This window comes from Nylanderia fulva, unplaced genomic scaffold (assembly GCF_048542155.1).
Source record: "Nylanderia fulva isolate GAGA-0341 unplaced genomic scaffold, ASM4854215v1 Scaffold74, whole genome shotgun sequence".
NCBI lineage: Eukaryota > Metazoa > Arthropoda > Insecta > Hymenoptera > Formicidae > Nylanderia > Nylanderia fulva.
The window spans coordinates 503365-523563 of record NW_028190851.1 but is presented as its reverse complement, the minus strand read 5'-3'; the positions used below and the strand labels follow the sequence as shown (position 1 = coordinate 523563).

At 28.2% G+C, this 20199-nt stretch overlaps 1 protein-coding gene across 1 annotated transcript; it reads right to left on the bottom strand.

The window, feature by feature from the left end:
• Nucleotides 1-376: 376 nt before the first annotated feature.
• LOC114944980 (fatty acid synthase-like) lies at nucleotides 377-18499 on the bottom strand. Its single transcript, XM_085488904.1, has 19 exons — nucleotides 18328-18499; nucleotides 17361-17611; nucleotides 14097-14328; nucleotides 13403-13821; nucleotides 12609-12899; nucleotides 11918-12125; nucleotides 9748-9908; nucleotides 9180-9497; nucleotides 8599-9098; nucleotides 8029-8333; nucleotides 7363-7764; nucleotides 6016-7034; nucleotides 5647-5888; nucleotides 4699-5392; nucleotides 3597-4428; nucleotides 2846-3321; nucleotides 2504-2758; nucleotides 643-891; nucleotides 377-572 (listed from the first exon to the last, which is right to left on the bottom strand). The coding sequence occupies exons 1-19, from the start codon at nucleotides 18497-18499 to the stop codon at nucleotides 474-476; spliced, it is 7125 nt and encodes a 2374-aa protein (XP_085345030.1). The 3' UTR covers nucleotides 377-473.
• Nucleotides 18500-20199: the final 1700 nt, after the last annotated feature.

Here is a 20199-nt window from a genome sequence, read left to right as displayed (position 1 = left end):
AATATCGTCTATAATAAATAAAACGGTGGAAACAAAAAATAATTTCATATTTCTCTACTATATCTTGCCTTTTATTAATTTAATTTAATTTAATTTAATTTTGCTTTGACTAAAAACATGATTAAAATAATTATCAAATATATATTAATTTTCGGACCTATATTTTTCTCGCTTATTTTCTCCATATATAAGTTCGAGATTAATTTATATATGAAACTTAATAATCTCAAACCAAGAGATACAGTTCCGAAGAATTAATTTTTCGCGCTTTGGCTCTATTGGCCAATTTAAAATATCATATTTATATTATTATTAATATTGAGAGCCCATAAAAATATTTCTTATCTGATATATTAATTTTGTCTACATTTACTTTTTGAAATTGTTTCAGATAATTATTTTAAGACTTGATATATTTTCATGCATAATTATTTCTATATTATATTGTATAATTATTGTTCATAATTTTTAATTTACAACGCTTCGTTAATAAATGATGCTATTTTGTCATTGTCCATCATTGAGATATGAGTACCTTCCACGTAATGAATTTGTATTGCACCTTCGGTGATCTAAAAAAAATTTCTCTTGTAAAAAATATCTTAAAAACAATAAAATAGTTTACGATCTAATCAATTTTACCTTGTATAAACCACAATCCTCCTCGATAAAATTGAAAGGCGCAAGTGTAGGTTTTAAAAATGTTATAGATGATTTTAAGCGCGGCAACGAAGATATATTATAATTTCTTAAAGCGATTATATGATCGAAAACTGTTGAACATAAAAGTTTCTGATTTTCAACAGATAATACAGTAATCTCCTTCGAAAAGGGAGAAAATGCTTCTAACTTTTCCTCCCATGTTTTGCACTTAATCAGCTCTGATGCAAGCTGTAAATAATATAATAGAATAAAAAAAATTAATTTTTTTATTAAAACATTTGTTTCTGAACATAAATTTGGTAAGTCTGTGCTTTGTTTCTATATGTATTAGGTTGGTCAATAAGTCCGTGCGGTTTTTTTACATATAAATGATGGATAATTTTTACATAGAAGACAATACTTTTAATCAATAATGTATTGGCCCTTTTGTTCTACTATATTTTGCTATCTTTCACGAAACTTCAAAATTCCTCGCTTGTAGAACTTCTTGTTTTTTTCGTTGAAAAACTGTTTTAAGTGCCGTTTGATGTCTTTTTCGCAAGTAAAGTGCCGTCCATTCAAGGATAATTTTGTAGGCAGCGAAACAAATAATAATCCAAAGGAGCAAGGTCTGGAGAATACGGAGAATGTGGTAGGATATCCCAGCCCAACTCCAATAATTTTTGCCGTGTTTGTAAAGACGTGTGCGGTCTGGCGTGATGGAAGATAACATCTATACGATTCACCAATTCTGGACGTTCCTTGTGAATCGCTGCGTTTAATTTGTCCAACTGGTTACAGTACACATCTGAATTAATCGTTTTATTCTTTGGAAGCAACTTGTAAAACACAACACCCTTCCAATTCCACCATATTAAGAGCATAATTTTATTCGGGTAAAGTCCTGGCTTCGAAATGATTTGAGGTGGTTTATTGCACTGTTCCCACGATCTTTTGTGCTAGATATTGTTGTAGACTATCCATTTTTCATCGTCCGTTATCATTCGTTTCAAAAATGGATCGGTTTCTTCACGTTTCCGTAATGAATCGCTGATAGAAATGCGTTTGATTAAATGAGCTTCGCTCAATTCATGCAGAATCCACATATCTAACCGGCTAATGTAGCCAAGTTGATTCAGATGGTTTCACACGCTTGTTTTTGATATGTGGAGAACATCTGCAATCTCTCGCGTCGTAAAGCGTTTATTGGTATCGATTAACGCTTTTATTGCTTTGTCTTGATCAATCTCAACTGACCAGCCAGAGCGTGGTACATCTTAGATTGAAAAATTTCCGGAACGAAATTTTGCAAACCATTTCTGGCACACACGTTCTTTCATAACATCCTTACCATATACCGCACATATCTTTTTAGATGTTTGTGCCGCGTTTTTGCCTTTGTTAAAATAAAATAACATAATATGGAGAAAATGCTCGTTTCTGTTATCTATCTTTTGAATTATATTAAACACATAAAACGCAACTAATCTTTACGTATTTTTTTTAAATGCACGTTGAAATATCACCTATCGAACGAAATGCGTACCTTCACGATTTAAATTGAATATAATAACTTTTCAGACCATTAGAGTCATCTATCGACAAAAACCGCACGGACTTATCAGTCAACCTAATACTTTAATTCTGGAAGAGTTTTTTTATTCTACCATATTCGATCAATAAAATGAAATAGATGCGCAAAAATTATATTTTATTGATAAAATAGGATTACGTTTAAGATCCACATAATTTATGAATAATGTATATATATATATATATATATATATATATATATATGTATAATGTTATTAAAATTATACTTAAAAAAAGTCATAATGTGTAATTTTAATCATGAACTAACCATTTCACTACGAGATCCAAGATACATTTTTATGAAAAGAAGTATAACATCATTTTGTAATTCGTGTTCCGACTGTTGATTAAGAACTATTTCACCCAAAAATTTCATTAGATCAGGAGCACCATCAATAATTATTAAACGTCCAGCAAAGTTCTTAGCTTCCAATAATCTTGCTAATTCGATGGCAATTAAACATCCAAATGAATAACCCACAACCAAAAATTCCTTTTGACCTCTCATTTTCTCCAATACATACTGGAAAAAAAAATATCCATATATAATATGATATGTAAAAAAAGGTGTGTATGATTATTTCAAATAGATTATCTTATAATTCCATACAGGCAGAAAATACGCTGCTGATTTCGTTATTGAACGAGTGACACCCGGAATATGAAATACACCGTGTTGTAAACACGTCGCCGAGGATTTAATTTTCGATTCTACCAATTTGTATACTCTGGCACAGCCATCGACACCTGGTATAAGAAATACTTCGCTTCCAACAGCTTCCCTCTTTGTACCGACTTCTACATAAATATCTGAATTCAAATCCGAATCGCTAAGTTTTCTAGTCAACATGTTTAATCCGTCCAACTCATTTGCGTCAGCTTCAGTGGCGTCAGGCACCTCATCTTTCTCGGCTGTATTTGTCATTTGTTTGAGTTTAGCAAGATTGAGATTTCGAATATCTTGTGCCGTCAATAAAATATCAAATTCTCTCTCCAACGTCTGTTTAATTTCCACTGCCATCATTGAATCCATTCCTAGTTCGGCCAGAGATATGTTTGGCGCCACCATGTTTGGATTTTTCAATCCTATTTTAAGAATTATTAAAAATAATTAGATATTTAGGGTTATTTCAATGCAATCTTACTTAAAACAACGACATAAGAATTTACGATTAAAATTTACGCTTTTTTACAGAGACATCAATAAAAACTTTAATACACTCGTTTATTTGGCATACTATTATAATTTGGTACTATAATTTATATTGTTATTGGATTCTTAATAATAGTATTGAATAATAGTTGACTTCGTATAAATGATTTGTCACGAATTTTTGAGATAATAGTACTTATGAACTGACCCATAATATTTGCAACCGCTTCAAGTGGATTCGTTGCCTGGCCAAAACCTTTTCTCTTTTCAGCCACAATCATGCTGCCTACGACTGATCGATCTTGAAGCAAGAATGTTTCCAATGTATTTAAACAAGAGGATATTTCTTGTTGCAATGTACCGCCAATAACAAGTTCTTTGTCGTCTTCTTGCATATCTGCGACAAGCCCAACATTACCAATAGCGCCCCATTGTATAGCCAAACCATGTAGACCCTCTTTCATTCTTCTTTCACAAATTCTTTCCATTATAGAATTTGCCATTCCGTAATTTGTCTGGCCAGCGTTACCTCTTCCACATGAAACGGAAGAAAAAACGACAAAATGTCGAAGCTGGGGACAAATTGTTCTCGATAATTCGTCCATCTTTTTTGTCGTCCATGCTTTTGATAAGAAAGATTCTTCGAAAGTCTCTGGAGACTGATTCTTGAATATGCCATCTTTCAACACAACTGCGAGATTGAATATAGCATCCACAGGACCTTGTTCTTCGGCAAATTTTAATAGAGAATTACAGTCTTCGTATTTCGAAGCATCAATAGCTGTCACGATTTGTACATTCACACCTTGTGATTGCCATAACTTCACTCTCGATCGCTGATAACCGTTCCTTATTCCAGTTCGCGATGTCAGTACTAGATTTTTCGCACCACGTGAAATCAACCAATCAATTAATTCTAGACCGAAACCACCTAAGCCACCTAAGATAATGTAGCACTTGTGTTTTAGACAGTAGTAACTCGGATATGCGAAAATAAGTGCATCTAAGGGTTCATCTTCATTACGAACTTTTATCATTATCTGCAAATATTATTAATTTAAACGGTAGAATGTGTACACATTTTAAAATATTAAGTAGAATAGAGAAAAAAATGAGAAAAAAACGCATAAAGGACGACAAGATGTTAGAAAAAATTAACACATATTGAAAAGGAGATTACAAATATCGTATTTTAATAATAGTTTAAATAAAATAATTCAAATATAAAAAGCAATTTGAAACAAAATATTTAAACAAGTGAAATTTTATAAATCAACTTCTTTGTTATGTATAATGAAAAACAATCATACCTTGCCAATATGCTTTCCAGCAGTCATGTATCTAAATGCAACTTCTACTTCATCCTTTTTGAAGACTTTCCTGCATAATGGTTTGATAGCACCATTCTTTAAACCTTCTATTATTTTGCTCCTTAGTACTGTCTTACTCTCCGGTTTTGCAGAGAATAATTTATCTAATAAAATGCCGTGGAAGCTAATGCCTTTTGAGAATGAAAATATTTCTAAAGGACTATTAGCAAACATGTCAAACTTTCCAATTTCGAGGAAACGGCCGCCCTTTGCTAAGCAACGAACGGACGCTAGCAGTTTCTCCTCGACTAAGGAATTCAATACGATATCCACTCCGCGACCTTCCGTTCCCTGGATAATCATTTGCTCGAAACTCGTGTCTCGAGAATTTCCGATATGATCCTCGGATATGGAGGGAAACGTTTTTCTTATAAAGTTCCGTTTCTCAGCAGTCCCGACCGTCGTAAACACTTCGCAGCCTTCGTGAAGCGCGAGATGAATCGCAGCTTGACCGACGCCTCCTGTACCGGAGTGAATCAACACTTTGTCGCCCTTCTTCATTTTACCTTTCAGATATAAAGCGTAATAACACGTACAATATACGCAAGTAACCGTCGCAGCGTCTTCCATCGTCCAGTTGTCAGGTACGATCCAACTGAGATATTTGTCAGCTACGAGAATATTTGCCATTCCTCTGAAAATAATGAATTAGAAAATGTATTAGTTATTATATTGAAACATTTTTTTATTATAAATTAAATTTTTTATTTAAAAGTAAAAAAACACATAAAAGTACGACAATTCTTTTATTATCATAACTAAAATATATTATTTATAACTAATAAATTAATTTAATTTTAATTTAATTTTTAGAATTCTATAGAAATTAATACATTTTATTTACTAATATAATCATATTTATTAAAGTTGTGTGTGTATATATCATACCCTGCTGAACATATACCCATTATTCTTTGGCCATATCTATTAAAACCAACAAATTCCATTCCAAGTAGAGAACCATTATCTGGTTCGTTCGAAATAGTTTCGAGATTGAGTCTACCACTAGCTATCATGACATCTTTAAAATTGATAGACGCATAGACTATTCGTACTAAATTTTCTTTCTCTTCGTCATTGAAAGATATCCTGTTATATACCCAACGAAGACTACTTAAATCACCTGGCACCTTACATAAATAAATATAATAAATTATTTTAATTTAATTAAAGTTACAGCAAATCGTTATTCCATTTATAAATGAACAATTACATCATAATTATTTTAGTTCTTCTTAATTATTTTTCTGAACGTACCAATTGTGTAACATAGGCACTGTCTACCAGTTTTGGTTCTAATGGTGGTAAGGGAAAATGCCTGTAGGATCCCCAAATATTACCGGAACGTATAACATTAATGGGTAAATCCAGGTGTAACTGATTCGTGTACAATGATTCTTGTACTGAAAAGATAGGCACATCTTCATCTTGAATAAATACACCTAAAATCATTTCACCACCTGGTTCCTTTCGCAAACAATTCAAAAAGCCAATTAGTCCGGATTCGAAGTCTCCTTCTGCGACCAAAATTATCCTCATATTTTTAGTTTCATTTCTTACGTTCATAAATGATTTAAGCTTGTTTACCCACGAAAATTCATAATTGTTTACATGAACTATTTGCTGAATCTTCACAAATTGTACTTTCCTTAATAGTATAAATGTCTTATCGTTGGTGCGTTTCTCCAAAACTACTTTTAACCCATACTTATCTAGACAGGAGTAGTCATACATAGCATTCAACTTTTCCAGAGTTAAAAGAAATCCTTGCGGCATTATAACAGACAACAATTGTTCATATAAGTCATTATTATTTTTCGTTAAAATTCCGAAACCTATAACCATTAAACTGTTTTCATTTTTCGTCAGTTTCCCAAAATCTGTTGTTGAAATGTTGTCGGGCAAAGTGATATTTTTGAATCGCTCTTGTGTCGCTACCACTTTGATGTCGGATTGAATTTGCGGTAAATCATCCAGAACTTTATTCACTAATAAACAATTTAAATTCTCCGGCATTACTTGATCGCTGTCCTCGATTAATTCTATGATTTTTATGTTTATCATGTTGTAACATTCAAGCGCAATGTGCACCGACATTCTTATTACGTCTTGCAAAGACAAAACACTTAGGTCTCGATGAGCAACAAATTTGTACTCTTCAAGTACGGGATTAGCTGTTCTTTGTCGACGAGATATAATTGTAGCCACGGTGCCGGATATTTCTATTCCTCCAGCTATCAAAACGTCTAAATTTTTGTAATTTTGCACAAGGACCTCTGCAATGCAATAACATACAATGATATATTAGATATATATTTTTTAAGTAATAATGCAGAGTGTAATCTAATGTTTAAGAGACCCTCAGCGCCGTCTTATTTTACCGACAAATAAAAAGGAATTAAAAAACTAAATTTTTTTCGTTTTGAACATAAAATCGATATGTCCTGGCTTTGTTTCTCTATGTATTTTAATCGTAGAAAAGCATTTATCATTCTGTTCAATCAATAAAAAGAAAAGCATGCAGAAAAATGATTGTTTAGTCGATAAAACAGAACGGCTTCAGAATCCTCTTAAAGTTTGTAATTTATAATAGTACAAATATACGTTTTTCATCATTTGGCAGTTTGTCAATCTGTTGTATGTGAGATTTCGGGTCAATCACTACTTTGCGAATTCTTGTTGGTACCATGAGACTTCTCGAATTTTGTCCTAAAATCATCAACTGCAACATATTGTCCATAAATGTTACCCAGTTATCAGTCCAGGCAATATGACCATTCCTTCCCGTGATTGAGGCACTTTTCAGTCCACGAAATTCGCCGACATATTGATAACCGCGAAGTTTCAATTCTTTATAGATATCTTTGGTATTCATTTCTTCCTCCTCATTGTTATTTCGATCGACAAACGTAATAAACGTTTTTTCGTCTTCAATATTAATTGGAATTCGTATTGTTCCAGTGACGACAATATTGCCTCCTTCGATTATTTCAAATTTGTTACTACCTACAGCAATATCGATAAATGTCAAAATATTCTCATTTTTGCTTAATTCTGCTGCAACTCTATTGGAAAACTACTTAGGTGACAAGCATATGTAATTTTGACGTTTAATGACGTCAGTTTGCTACTTAGATATACTAACGATTTTTTTATTTACTTTTCTGAACTCAATTTTTTGTTATTCATATTTTACCTCATAGTATTTAATTTTTTGCATATCTACAGTTTACAGGATTAATTTAATTATTTTAATTGCACAAGGATCACCTTTCTGGAGCGTGAGAGTTAAATCGACTGGCTTTTGTGGTGACAAAATCGTAGAGCGTATAAAATCGACATTTTCAAGTACAATTGGTATATCAAGATGATTTTGCTTTTTTAACCAGCTGATCAACTGCCACATAAGCACAAGATATCCCGTAGCCGGTAATAAATTTTTTCCATTAACTACATGCCCGACCATGTATAAATATTCTTCCTCTGTTATATTAATAGTAACGATCGCTTCCCCTTTTGCAAGTTTTCTCTGTACGAAATATTTATATGTATACCAATCTTCGGAATGGTCCCATCTGCAAAGCATTTCATTATATTTGTATTGTCGGTCTATTACATTAAGTCACCTAAATAATAAGAAAATTAATTACTTAATCTTCTTGGTTTTTTTAAACATATACCAGTTCAGATTTGTTATTATGAATACTTAGATTCTAGTAAAGAATTTTGCATTCTGTATAGCAATAAATAGTAAAATAAAAATAATATTTGTGGATAAATTCTACAATGTTTTAATTTTTTATAATAAAAAGAACTAACGTCATATCAAACAGAATTTACCTTACAAGATGAGAGATCATCGGTGTACCACAACTTACAGGAAACTTGACTTCCGGATATAAATTTGCGATTTGCGGTTGTAGTCCAGCATTATAAAGTTTTCCAATTCCGTCCAAAAATATTTCAATGTTCGGTTTGTAACAGAATTTGTATAACGCGATATTTGTCACTGATGTCTCCAAGGAATCATCAAGAACGTTTTGTAGGATATCGTACGGCCCAATTTCAATCGTCACCGCGTCGTTTGGAATTAAACCCATAAATTCCGAAAACAATACCGGGGTTAACAAATGGTTAGCATAATATTTTGCGAGATATGACTTTGAAGATGTGCCGAAATATTCACAAGAGAGACCATTCAGCCACTTCGAGCTCGGAAACGCTTTTTGCGGCAACACTTGATTCAAGTACTTCAAAAGTTTGGCTCTTACTGGTTCGACGTAGCGACTGTGAAAAGGTATACGTCCACAGGATATTTCTCTTGCAGAAATTTTATTATTCTGAAGAAAAATAAACTTTGTCATCTATTAAATTCGACATTACAATAAGCGTGATAAATATTATTTATACTATTTTCAAACCTGTAGTTTAGCGAGGAATGCTTTTACAGAGTCTGTTGGTCCACTAACAATGAAATTATGTTGACTATTGTAACAAGCTACATCGATATCCGGTGGACACATATTCTTCATAGTTTTAAAATCAAGATTAATTTCGGCCATTGAGCCGTTTATTATTTTTGAGTTGTAAAATGCTAAACCGACATGATATGCCAACATGATCGTCTCTTCAGCAGTCAAACATCCATCGGCGTATCCACAAATCAATTCGCCAATGGAATGACTTATTATAATATCGGGAGTTATTTCGATACTCGTTAAAAGATCAACTATTCCGATCTGCAATACGTATAAAACATCCAACTCTCTATTTCTTCGGAATACAACTATATTATAAAATATTATAAATTTTTATTTCTGCATGCAATTATATATATATATAACTGGCTACTTTCAATTTCAGTTTGTTTACAGAATCTTTAAGTTGTAAAATAAAAAACTGATATACGCTTTATAAAAATTAAAATAAGTACAGAATAACTCTACAATATAATATAGACATATTTTATTTATATACGTGTATTTATACCTGTAGTCCAATAAGACCTACGAATAAATTGACTACATTGTCGAGAATATGTTTGTCTTCATTTGTTAGAATATCGATGATGAATATACCATGAGGTCTCAAAACTGCATCACATTTCTGAACTGCTTTAGTGAATACTGGAAATTTCATTAAAGCACGACCTGCCAATGTTTTAACAGAATATTGTTAAATTATTATATAATATTATTGATACATTGTTTTAAATAATTCAATGTTTTTGACATAATTAATCTCAGTAAGTACATATAAATGTTCTTTGAAATTGCTTATTTTTATTTTGTACGTGATTTTTATAGTTTTACTAAACAACACAAGCGCGCGCTTTGCGTGCTCCTTTAATATCGCTTCCATTGTTTATTTTACAACTTTTAAATTGTTATTTTTTGCTATAATAATTGCTTTATGCTATGACCATAATTTTAATTCGCCGAATTTCTATAATACACATAATTTTAATTCGTTGAATTTCTATTTATGTATACATACTTTATTTACATGCGTCCCAAATTTTGAGATTTGATTATCAAAAAATAATATAACTTTGATTTGCGTGCATAATTATATTTGGTTAGATTAAACGAAATGATATATATATATATATATATATATATATATACACGGTAAAAAACATTTCGTATTTCTGTTGAAATTATCTTGTGTAGAAATTTTTGTGTTAAATTTTTAACATACTCTTATGTTAATATAACATATTGTCGTTATGTTATTTTGACATTTGTCTGTTGAGTTAATATTCACTATTTTTAAGTGTTAAAACAACACAATTAAATGAAAATGTACGAATTTTTGCTTATATTATATTTTTATTTTTATATTTTTGTGTTATTTTTTCACATATTACGTGTGTTATTTATTTACATATTTGTCCTCTGTTAAAATGACATTAAAATTAGAGTAGATAAATTGAGACATGTGAAATGTGTTAAATTTAACATAAATTTTTTTACTGTGTATATATATATATATATATATGTATGTATATGCTACATAAATTTATAAGCAGATTTGTTAATAAAATAGGAAGTTACAAGTAAAAGTAATTGTGTCAACTTATAAATCAAACTCAGTTTTGTTATCAAGTTTAATTATGATTGTTAGTATAACTAATTATGTTAATATAATAAACTGATAGTAGAATACTAATACGAGAAATACAATTCAATAATTTTCATTAAAAAATAATGCTGGTATAAATGATGCTACAGTATATTATATTAAACAGTTATATTTTATAATAATTTTGAAAGATAATATTAAACAGTTATATTTCCTAATAATTTTGAAAGATAAAATTGGCTGTGAGAGCCTTCCGCGGATGTATGTGCGCGAAGACTGCGACAATTTAATATATTTTTCTCGTCTACATCACTCCAGAGGGGTAAAGGAAACTTAGGAATTAATATCTCAAATACGAGATTTTTTCCAAATAAGTCTTAGCAATCGCTAAACAAATTTCTTGCTTCGTGCATATACATTCGCGAAGGGCTTTTACAGCCAAACTTATCTTTCGAAGTTATTATTTAATATAGAACCCAGATAGCACCATGTCCAAAATGCACCCATAAGACATCTTTAAGATGTTTTCAAGATGTCTTTGGGATATCATATCATAAGATTCCTTAAAGATGTCTTAAAGATTTCTTAATGATGACTTATGCGTGCATTTTAGACATTGTGCTATCTGGGAAAAGCCGTACAGTATCGTTATAGTTATATATTTTAATTTTATATTTTATTATATATTTTATATTTTAATTTTAATTCTCGCATGTCTGTTACGTACATAATTTTAAATTGCCGAATTTTAATTATATATATAATTTTAATTTCTGAATTTTGGTAATACTAAAGCTGAAAATATTATAAATGTTAAATTTGTAATATAAACATAACATTAAATTGCATTGTAATATATATATATATATATATATATATATATATTACATTTGCAAAATACAGAAATTAAAATTATATACATAATTAAAATTTGGCAATTTAAAATTTTATATAAATATATATATATAAGTAAGAATATCATTATGTAAACTTAAAAATTGTTTAATGATAATTGCAAACAAACTTGTTACAGTATTGTAATATATATATAATGTAATATTTGATTTAGACTTACCCATGTTAAGACATTGAGATCCAATTCCAGAAAATATAAAGCAAATTGGTATTTTTGTACATAAGTTGCGTTCCATTTTAATTATTATGTTATCGGATAATTTTGATCCAGCAATTAAGTATCCTCTGTAGGGATGACCTTCTATATTTTGGTTATGAATACGATGTAGCAGAGAGATATATTCTACATCTATCGATCGATTCTGTACCTGTAAAAATATCATTACTAATTATAATTATACAATAACTATCTTATTACATATTTTTAAAATTAATTAAAATTGAAAATATATACGGGATTTTCTAACAATGGAACGGTCGGAACTGACCCTCACCCTGTTTAATGAACTTGGAATATGTTTTAGAACATTGAGAAATATGAGACCTGTATTTTGTAGTTGCGTACCTTGACTTAAGGAGTTAAATTGTTTTTTTTTTTTATTTTTGAGTTAATACCGTCGAAACAAAAAGATAAAAAAAATGTTTCAAATAAAAGTTATATGGTTTTTAATATAAATATATATATGCCCTAAACTACTTTGATTTTAAAATACAAAATATCAAAGTTGTTAAAGAAAAGATAATTTTGTTCAATAAATTAAAATGACATACATAATAATAATAATTATAAATGAGATACACGTATATAAGAAAGATTAAATTATTTGTGAAATAAGTTATAATATACTCACATCATCTAATAAAATTTTAACTGCTTCCTCGGTACATCCAGATACAGCCACAAGCTTAGGTAAATTATAATCTGTTTTATTTATGACTTTAATTTTTGGATTCGATTTCAGTAATATGTGGCCATTAGCACCGCCAAATCCAAAAGAATTAATACCGATGTAACCTCCCTTAAATTCTGTCGGTTCGGTGATTACTTTTATTCTTCCTTCAATAATAGCAGTCATATCCTTCCGTGGTTGGTTGAAATGTATAGTAGGCGCGATTATACCAGTTTCCATCGCTATTATTATCTTTACAAAAGGAATACATTTGTTATATAATTTTAACAATAATATCTTTTACAATTACGATACATAATTTAAAAAATGACAGACAATTAAAAAAATACTTGCACAAAATTACATATAACATTATAATATATTGTTGCATTAAGAGAATTTTAACAAAAAATTCAAAATTTTTTTTGGTTTTAAATATAAAATCGATAGATCACGGTTTTGCTTCTATATGTGCTTTAATCTTGGAAAAGCGGTTATTATTCTATTTAAATAATAAAAAAAGGGTGCAGAAAAATTGTTTTATCGGTAAAATGGGACATCAAGAACTCTTTAACTATTTTTTTGTTATTAACTTTTTTTTAACCTTAAACTAATTAACGATGAGTAAGAATACATTACCCAATCCTGATTAATTAATAATAAATAATAAAAAATAACTGACAATTTTAAAAAATACTTGTACAATCTTACATATACATTTATATAGTATTAACCCTATTTTGTTGTAAACTCACTTTTGCAATTTGACAATGACCGCTAACGGGTTCGGAGTGTCCAATATTCGACTTTACTGAACCCAATAACAGAGGGCCGTCTCTTTTGGAACATAAAGCTTCATCAATGGCTTGAAGTTCCACAGGATCACCAGCTAGGGTACCAGTTGCATGAGCCTCCATGTAAGACAGCTGAAGAGGCGAGACGCCGCATTCCTCGTAAAATTCTTCCAGCAGCATTTTTTGCTTGTCAAACGATGGATAGGTGATCCCTTCTTCTTTAAAGCCATCACAGTTGGTTTTACCGTAGACAAAAGTCGCGTAGATTCTCCTTGCGTTTTTTGTCTTTTGTAGGTACACTACTACAGCTGCATCACTCCGCATGTAACCAGCGCCTTTCTCGTCGTAAGGTTTACAGTAACCATCAACAGAAAGAACCCCTAAAATAATAATATAAATAGTTCATTTTTTAAATAAATTAAAAGATATTTTTTATAGTTCCTTGATTTATGATTCGCAAGTACTTGAGAATTTTTATATAAATATATGTAAGCATGCAGTGTTGTGGCTTATAGATGATTTTAAAATCAGTTAGATAAATATAAGATAAAATATGTAAATTCATCTTCGATAAGATGAAGATAATTTTATTTTAAATATATCTAGATAAAAGATAATCGCAACAATTTTAAAAGTAATAAAATTTTGTACATACCCAGACAAAAGAACTGATGAGTTACAAAAGGATGGATGCACAAATTAACGCTAGCAACAATAGCAGCATCGCAAACGCCTGATCGAATCATCCTGTAAGCCTCCACCATAGCAAAATGACTCGAACTGCATGCAGTATCGATGTTATACGATGGTCCAGTAATGCCGAGCCAATGAGAAATTCTGTTTGCTATCATGGCTTTGCTGCATCCAAGAATGGGTAATCCAGCAATCTGTTAGCAATTGCGCGACATGGTATTTAAACGGAGAAATTTTTTTGTATATTTAGCATTATTTTCTTATCCATATAATATTACAACTTATTGTAGATACGTGGACGCTATTTTCATGATAGTTTTCAAGGATTGCATTAATGAGGTGCTTTTACGTTTTAATAACTATCATAGTCGGTTACTGTTTACACACAAGATAGAAAGTAAGAGTTGTATTAATTTTTCTGGAGACCTCTGTTATAAGACAAAATAATAGATTAATAACTAATTGACATAGGAAACCGACATTTTCAGAAAGATACATTAATTACTTCTCTAGTCACCCGCATAAATACAAAGTTAACACAATATTAAATCTCGTAGACAGAGCTATACTACTTTCGAACAAACAATTTCACATACAAAATATCGAGACTGTTAAACAGATTCTCGCGAACAATTACTATCCTCAACGTTTATATAACTCTATTATCAACAAGAGATTAAAATATCTTTACTCTATTAGTAATGATTGAAGGGTTAGTGATAAAACAAACTACAATGTGTCATGTTGCGTCGTACTGCCATATATCAAAGGGTTAAGTGAGAATGTTCAACATGTTTTGAATAACTTTGGTATGGATGTCTTATACTATGTGCCTAATAAACTTGATGAGCTAATTGTGAGAGGGAAGGACCATTTGCCGAAAAATAGGAGAACTAATGTAATATATAAAATTACTTGCAAGGAATGCACTGCGTGTTATATTGGGCAAACCAAGCGCTATCTTGAAACTCGTATTAGAGAACATTTCAAGGATATTAATAAACATGATAGCAATCACTCGGTTGTTAGTAACCATAGAACGATATATAATCATGAATTTAATTGGACTGCGGTTTCCATTTTACATAACAAAGCTAATTATAAAAAAAGGGAAATCGGAGAGATGATATACATTAAAAAACATAAAGACGCGATTAATCTGCAGAGAGACACAGAAAATTTAAATATTATTTACGACGATATTCTTAATATATTTTAATATCCTTGACTATATCGAGTTGTTAGTGTATTGTTTACTGTCTTACCTCTGTGCTTCTTTATTATTTTGATTAGCTTCAGTTTATGTCAATCTTTGATTTTGCGAACAGCGTTAATGACGATAAAAAAATTACCTTTTTAAAAAAAGGTGCTAAGTCCGCGTAATGTCCCTGTACAAACCTATCCTACAAAAATTAATAATATAAAAAAAATTATGCTAAGTAAAAATAAAAACTTTAACATATTTTAATTTTATTTAATTAACCAAAAAGGTTATTTATATATATAAAATAATTTTTTAATTTCCTACATCCTACAAAAAATAATATTAAAAATTTGCAATAATTAAAAAAATTAAAAATAAAAAAATTAAAATTAAAAAATTTTTTAAATATATAGAAATTAAAAATTTAAAAAAATTTAAAAATACAAAATTTTTTTTAAATTAAAAAATTAAAAAAAACTTAGCACTGCAAAATTAAACAAACAATATGTTAAAATTAATGTATTTTTTCGCTTGAATGTTCTTCAATTAAAGTTTAGCAGTGCTAAGTTTTTTTAATTTTTTAATTTAAAAAAATTTTTTATTTTTTATTTTTTTTTTAATTTTTAATTTCCATATATTTTTTTTAATATTTTAGTTTTAATTTTTTTAATTATTGCAAATGGTTAATATTATTTTTTGTAGGCTGTAAGAAATTAAAAAATTATTTTATATAACCTTTTTGGTTAATTAAATAAAATTAAAATATTTTAAAGTTTTTATTTTTACTTAGCATAATTTTTTTTATATTATTAATTTTTGTAGAATAGATTTTTACAGGGACATTACGCAAACTTAGCACCTTTTTTTACCTTTTTTTAAAAAGGTAATTTTGTTAGGGATATCACTTTTTTTTGTACTATACATTTATTTTTTTAAATTTCTAATTTTTAATATTTATCTACATAAATTGATATAAAAGAAGTTATTCATATACGTAAATATTTGGTATGAGTATAATTATATCATGCAACAAAATCTCAGAAAGAGATTATAATAACGCAAAAAGAATTTAGAGATGTAAAACATATTACCATTGCTATATAGATAAAGAATAAAATATAATTCTGTCAAATATATATTTAATCAAATATATTTAAAATAGGAACGATATATTAAATTCGACCCAAACTAGCCAAGAAATTTTTATTTTATTTCCACTACGTTTCGACCATCTGTTTTTGGTCCTTTTCAAGTGAAAAATTCTTTGTAATAAGCGTAGTTAGTTGACACTGTTGTCATGATTATTCAACAATATAATTATTGGAATTTTTTAAAAACATTTGAAATAACTTTTGAAAGAACTTTTGAAAGAAAGTAATCGCATCTTATCGTTATGATGGATCGTCAAAAAACGTTGTGGAAATAAAATAAAAATTTCTTGGCTAGTTTGGGTCGAATTTAATATATCGTTCCTATTTTAAATACCACTAGCAACGTTTTAAGTATTCAATTTGATCAAATATATTTAGTTAAATATACAAAAAATATGTATATATATTTATATATATATATATATATTTAATATACATATATATTTAATGTATATATTAAATATAGACTTAAAAATATTTCTTTTTACTTGTATTAGGCAGTTAATGTGTAATAATTTTTAACTTTTAATGTATCTTTACTAATAGATATGTCTCTAGTCGCAAATATGTTTAACAAATAATTTTTTGTATATTAAAATTAAGGTGGGTTAATTTTCTTTAGTAATACGGCATTATTTTCTTTGTATTAATTTCTAACAAATTTCTTATATTTCTTTGTATTTTTGTAGCTGGAAAAAGACCCAATTTAGGGTCGAAACGTCGCTTAAATAAAGATATTCATCTATAGTCAGTTTGGTCAATTACTCAACAACTTTGCATATAAATATCTTTATACAATTTAAGGAGAGTGTATTTTTTTAACAATTTTTGATACTTTAATTATTGAATAATCAATACGTAAACCACATACGTGAGGCTTCTCATATATTAAATCCAGATAGGCATCAGAAACACTTATTGCTGTGACGACGCTTGTGTTCGTTCCTTTTAATTCTGCTGGATTTACACCCGCATCAATGATTGCTTCATAGGTATGTTCGAGTAATATTCTGACTGCAGGATCAAGCATATGAGCCTCTGAAGCCGGTATATCGAAGAATCCTGCGTCAAACTTTTGTATTTCGTTCATTTTTCCTATTCGAGGAGGCATTTCGTATATATCTGTCAAGATTTTAAATAATTTGTAAACACAATATTGTCGTATTGGTCAATTAAGGATAATAATTGCATAAATACAATAAGTATTTTTCTACTAAATGACAAGGTTGAATAAGTTAATGATTTTTTAAAATTAAGTTAAGTTAAAATTAATTGCTTATAAAATTAATAATTACTAATTATTATTTAAGTTAAAAATTGCATGAAAAAAAATTAACTCAATTAAAGTTTACACAGTTAAAATTAAATTAACTGAAGTTAAATTTTAAAAGTTAATTTTTAAAACCATTATTTATATTAAATTAGAATTATGTTTGTTCATTCTTTTAAAATTTATAATAGCAAATAACAAAGAAATTTTGATTTTTATATAGAAATATATTTTTTGATAATTACAATTGATGACAAATTAACATAAAAATTAATAACACTTTAATTTAAAAATAATACTTTATTTATAACTTATAAAAAACAATAATTAAAGGTATTCAAAGATAAAAAAATTTAACTTGGGAAAAAAGTGAATAAGTTTAAGATCAAAAATAACTAGTTGAAGTTAAAATTAATACATATATTAAATTAACTAAGCTAAGTTAATAGTTATTAACTTTTTAACTTTTTTAAAACTTTCAACTAATTAACTAGTTATTATCCAACCCTACTAAATAATAAAACAAAATTATTCTTAATTTTGAAAAAATTAATTGCATTATTATTACAATCAGTCCAGCGTTGATGATCGTTCGAACCAAGATCCATTTTATTAAAAAGTTTTTCCTGAAAATCTTTTATATTGTCAGAATTAGGAAATCGCCCAGCAATGCCAGAAATAACGATTTCGTCTTCAGCATTGACTTTGATATATGGATTGAAACGCTTGTTTTTATCCATTTTTTATAAATTCTAGGAAAAAAACAAATTTTAGAGATTTATTTCAGAATTACATGAATATTTGTGTGTATTTAGAATAAAGGAAAATTTTTATAAACCATTTCTAAAAAATTACACCAAATTTATCATAAACTTATTGTGTTTGTTTAGAAAAAAAGACAATCATATAATTTTAAGCTTATAATTTTTTCCAAGTAAATATATATATATATATAATATAAATTTCTCAAATTTTTTAAATCAATAAACTTAAAATCGTAGTATAAGAGAGAGAGAGAGAGAAACTTGTTTAATAAATTAAAAATTTCATAATCATTTCTTGATAGTTTGCTAACGAAATAAATAAATAAATATATGCAATAAAATTGAATTAAGGAATATTCTTATGTACTAAGAGAACACATTTTATACAAAATTTCTACATATAAATATAATTGTGCATGTATCATTATTATGTAAGTAAAATTAACATACATAAAAAACAACATTATTATTAATAAAAGGCGAAAAACATTTTTATATTTTGAGTTGTAAAACCAGAGAAACAAAAAATTTATGAAAATAAAAACATTAATTCTAATTGTGCAAATGTTTTTGTGACATGTAGAAATAAAATTTTTGTGATAATTTACTCAAAAATTTAAAAAAAAAATTGTTGAAAAATAAAAAACATTTATACTCACCAAGTTTAATTTAAAAAAATTTTTTTTCTTTTTTTAATAAAATTAACAACGCCAACTATTTTATTAAGAACAGTAATTTATAAAACTGGATAACACACACTACACCATAACACACTATAAGCTATACTATGGAACAGAACATGTCCGACTACCTGTTAAATTATATATATAGAAACTGTGCGACACAAGTTACTCAAATATTGTAACAGTCTGACTTTCCGGTATAAAAATAATCATAAATTATATAATATAATAGAATTATATAATCAATATAATTATACATTCAATTGATCAACTTAATATTGTGTCAAAGTTCAGCGGAAATATATACGTACTAATGTAGGAATAGCCGGGTTAAAGTAGACATGATAATGTCATTACCATATGTTTTTGTATTTTAATCAAGTATAATTAAATACGATTTGCACTTTGTATTTAAACTCAAATGTACAGTTGTAAAGCATGAAAATGTGCAATAAATATTTTTTTATAAGAGTGATATTTTATAAGAGATAATTAACCTTCAGAAATAATCTGGCCTCTTCATTATTCAAAATTATGCTCAGCATAAATTGCACATTCAATTTAGATCAATATGTTGAATGTAAGCACAGAATATTTATCAAATATAGAACACGAATTTCAATATTTAAATCAAAATTAACACAACAGCACAATTTTAATGTTTATTTTGTATTTCTATTATATATATATATATATATATATATATATATATATATATTTATATTTATATTTATATTTATATTAGTTCAATAATCAAGTAAAAGATATAAAAAAAAAGTCATTTTTTTTATTTCTTAGTTTAGAAGATATAATTTATCTTTTTTCTTTATTGATTATTACATATCTATTGCATATTTTATTATATACTTTTCATTTTTTTATTATTTCTAAAGTAGGAAACTAAAGTCATTAAACGTCATTTTATCGTCTAATCGACATTAAAATGACGTCAATTTGCTACTTGGGTTTTAATTAGTTATTAATATATATATA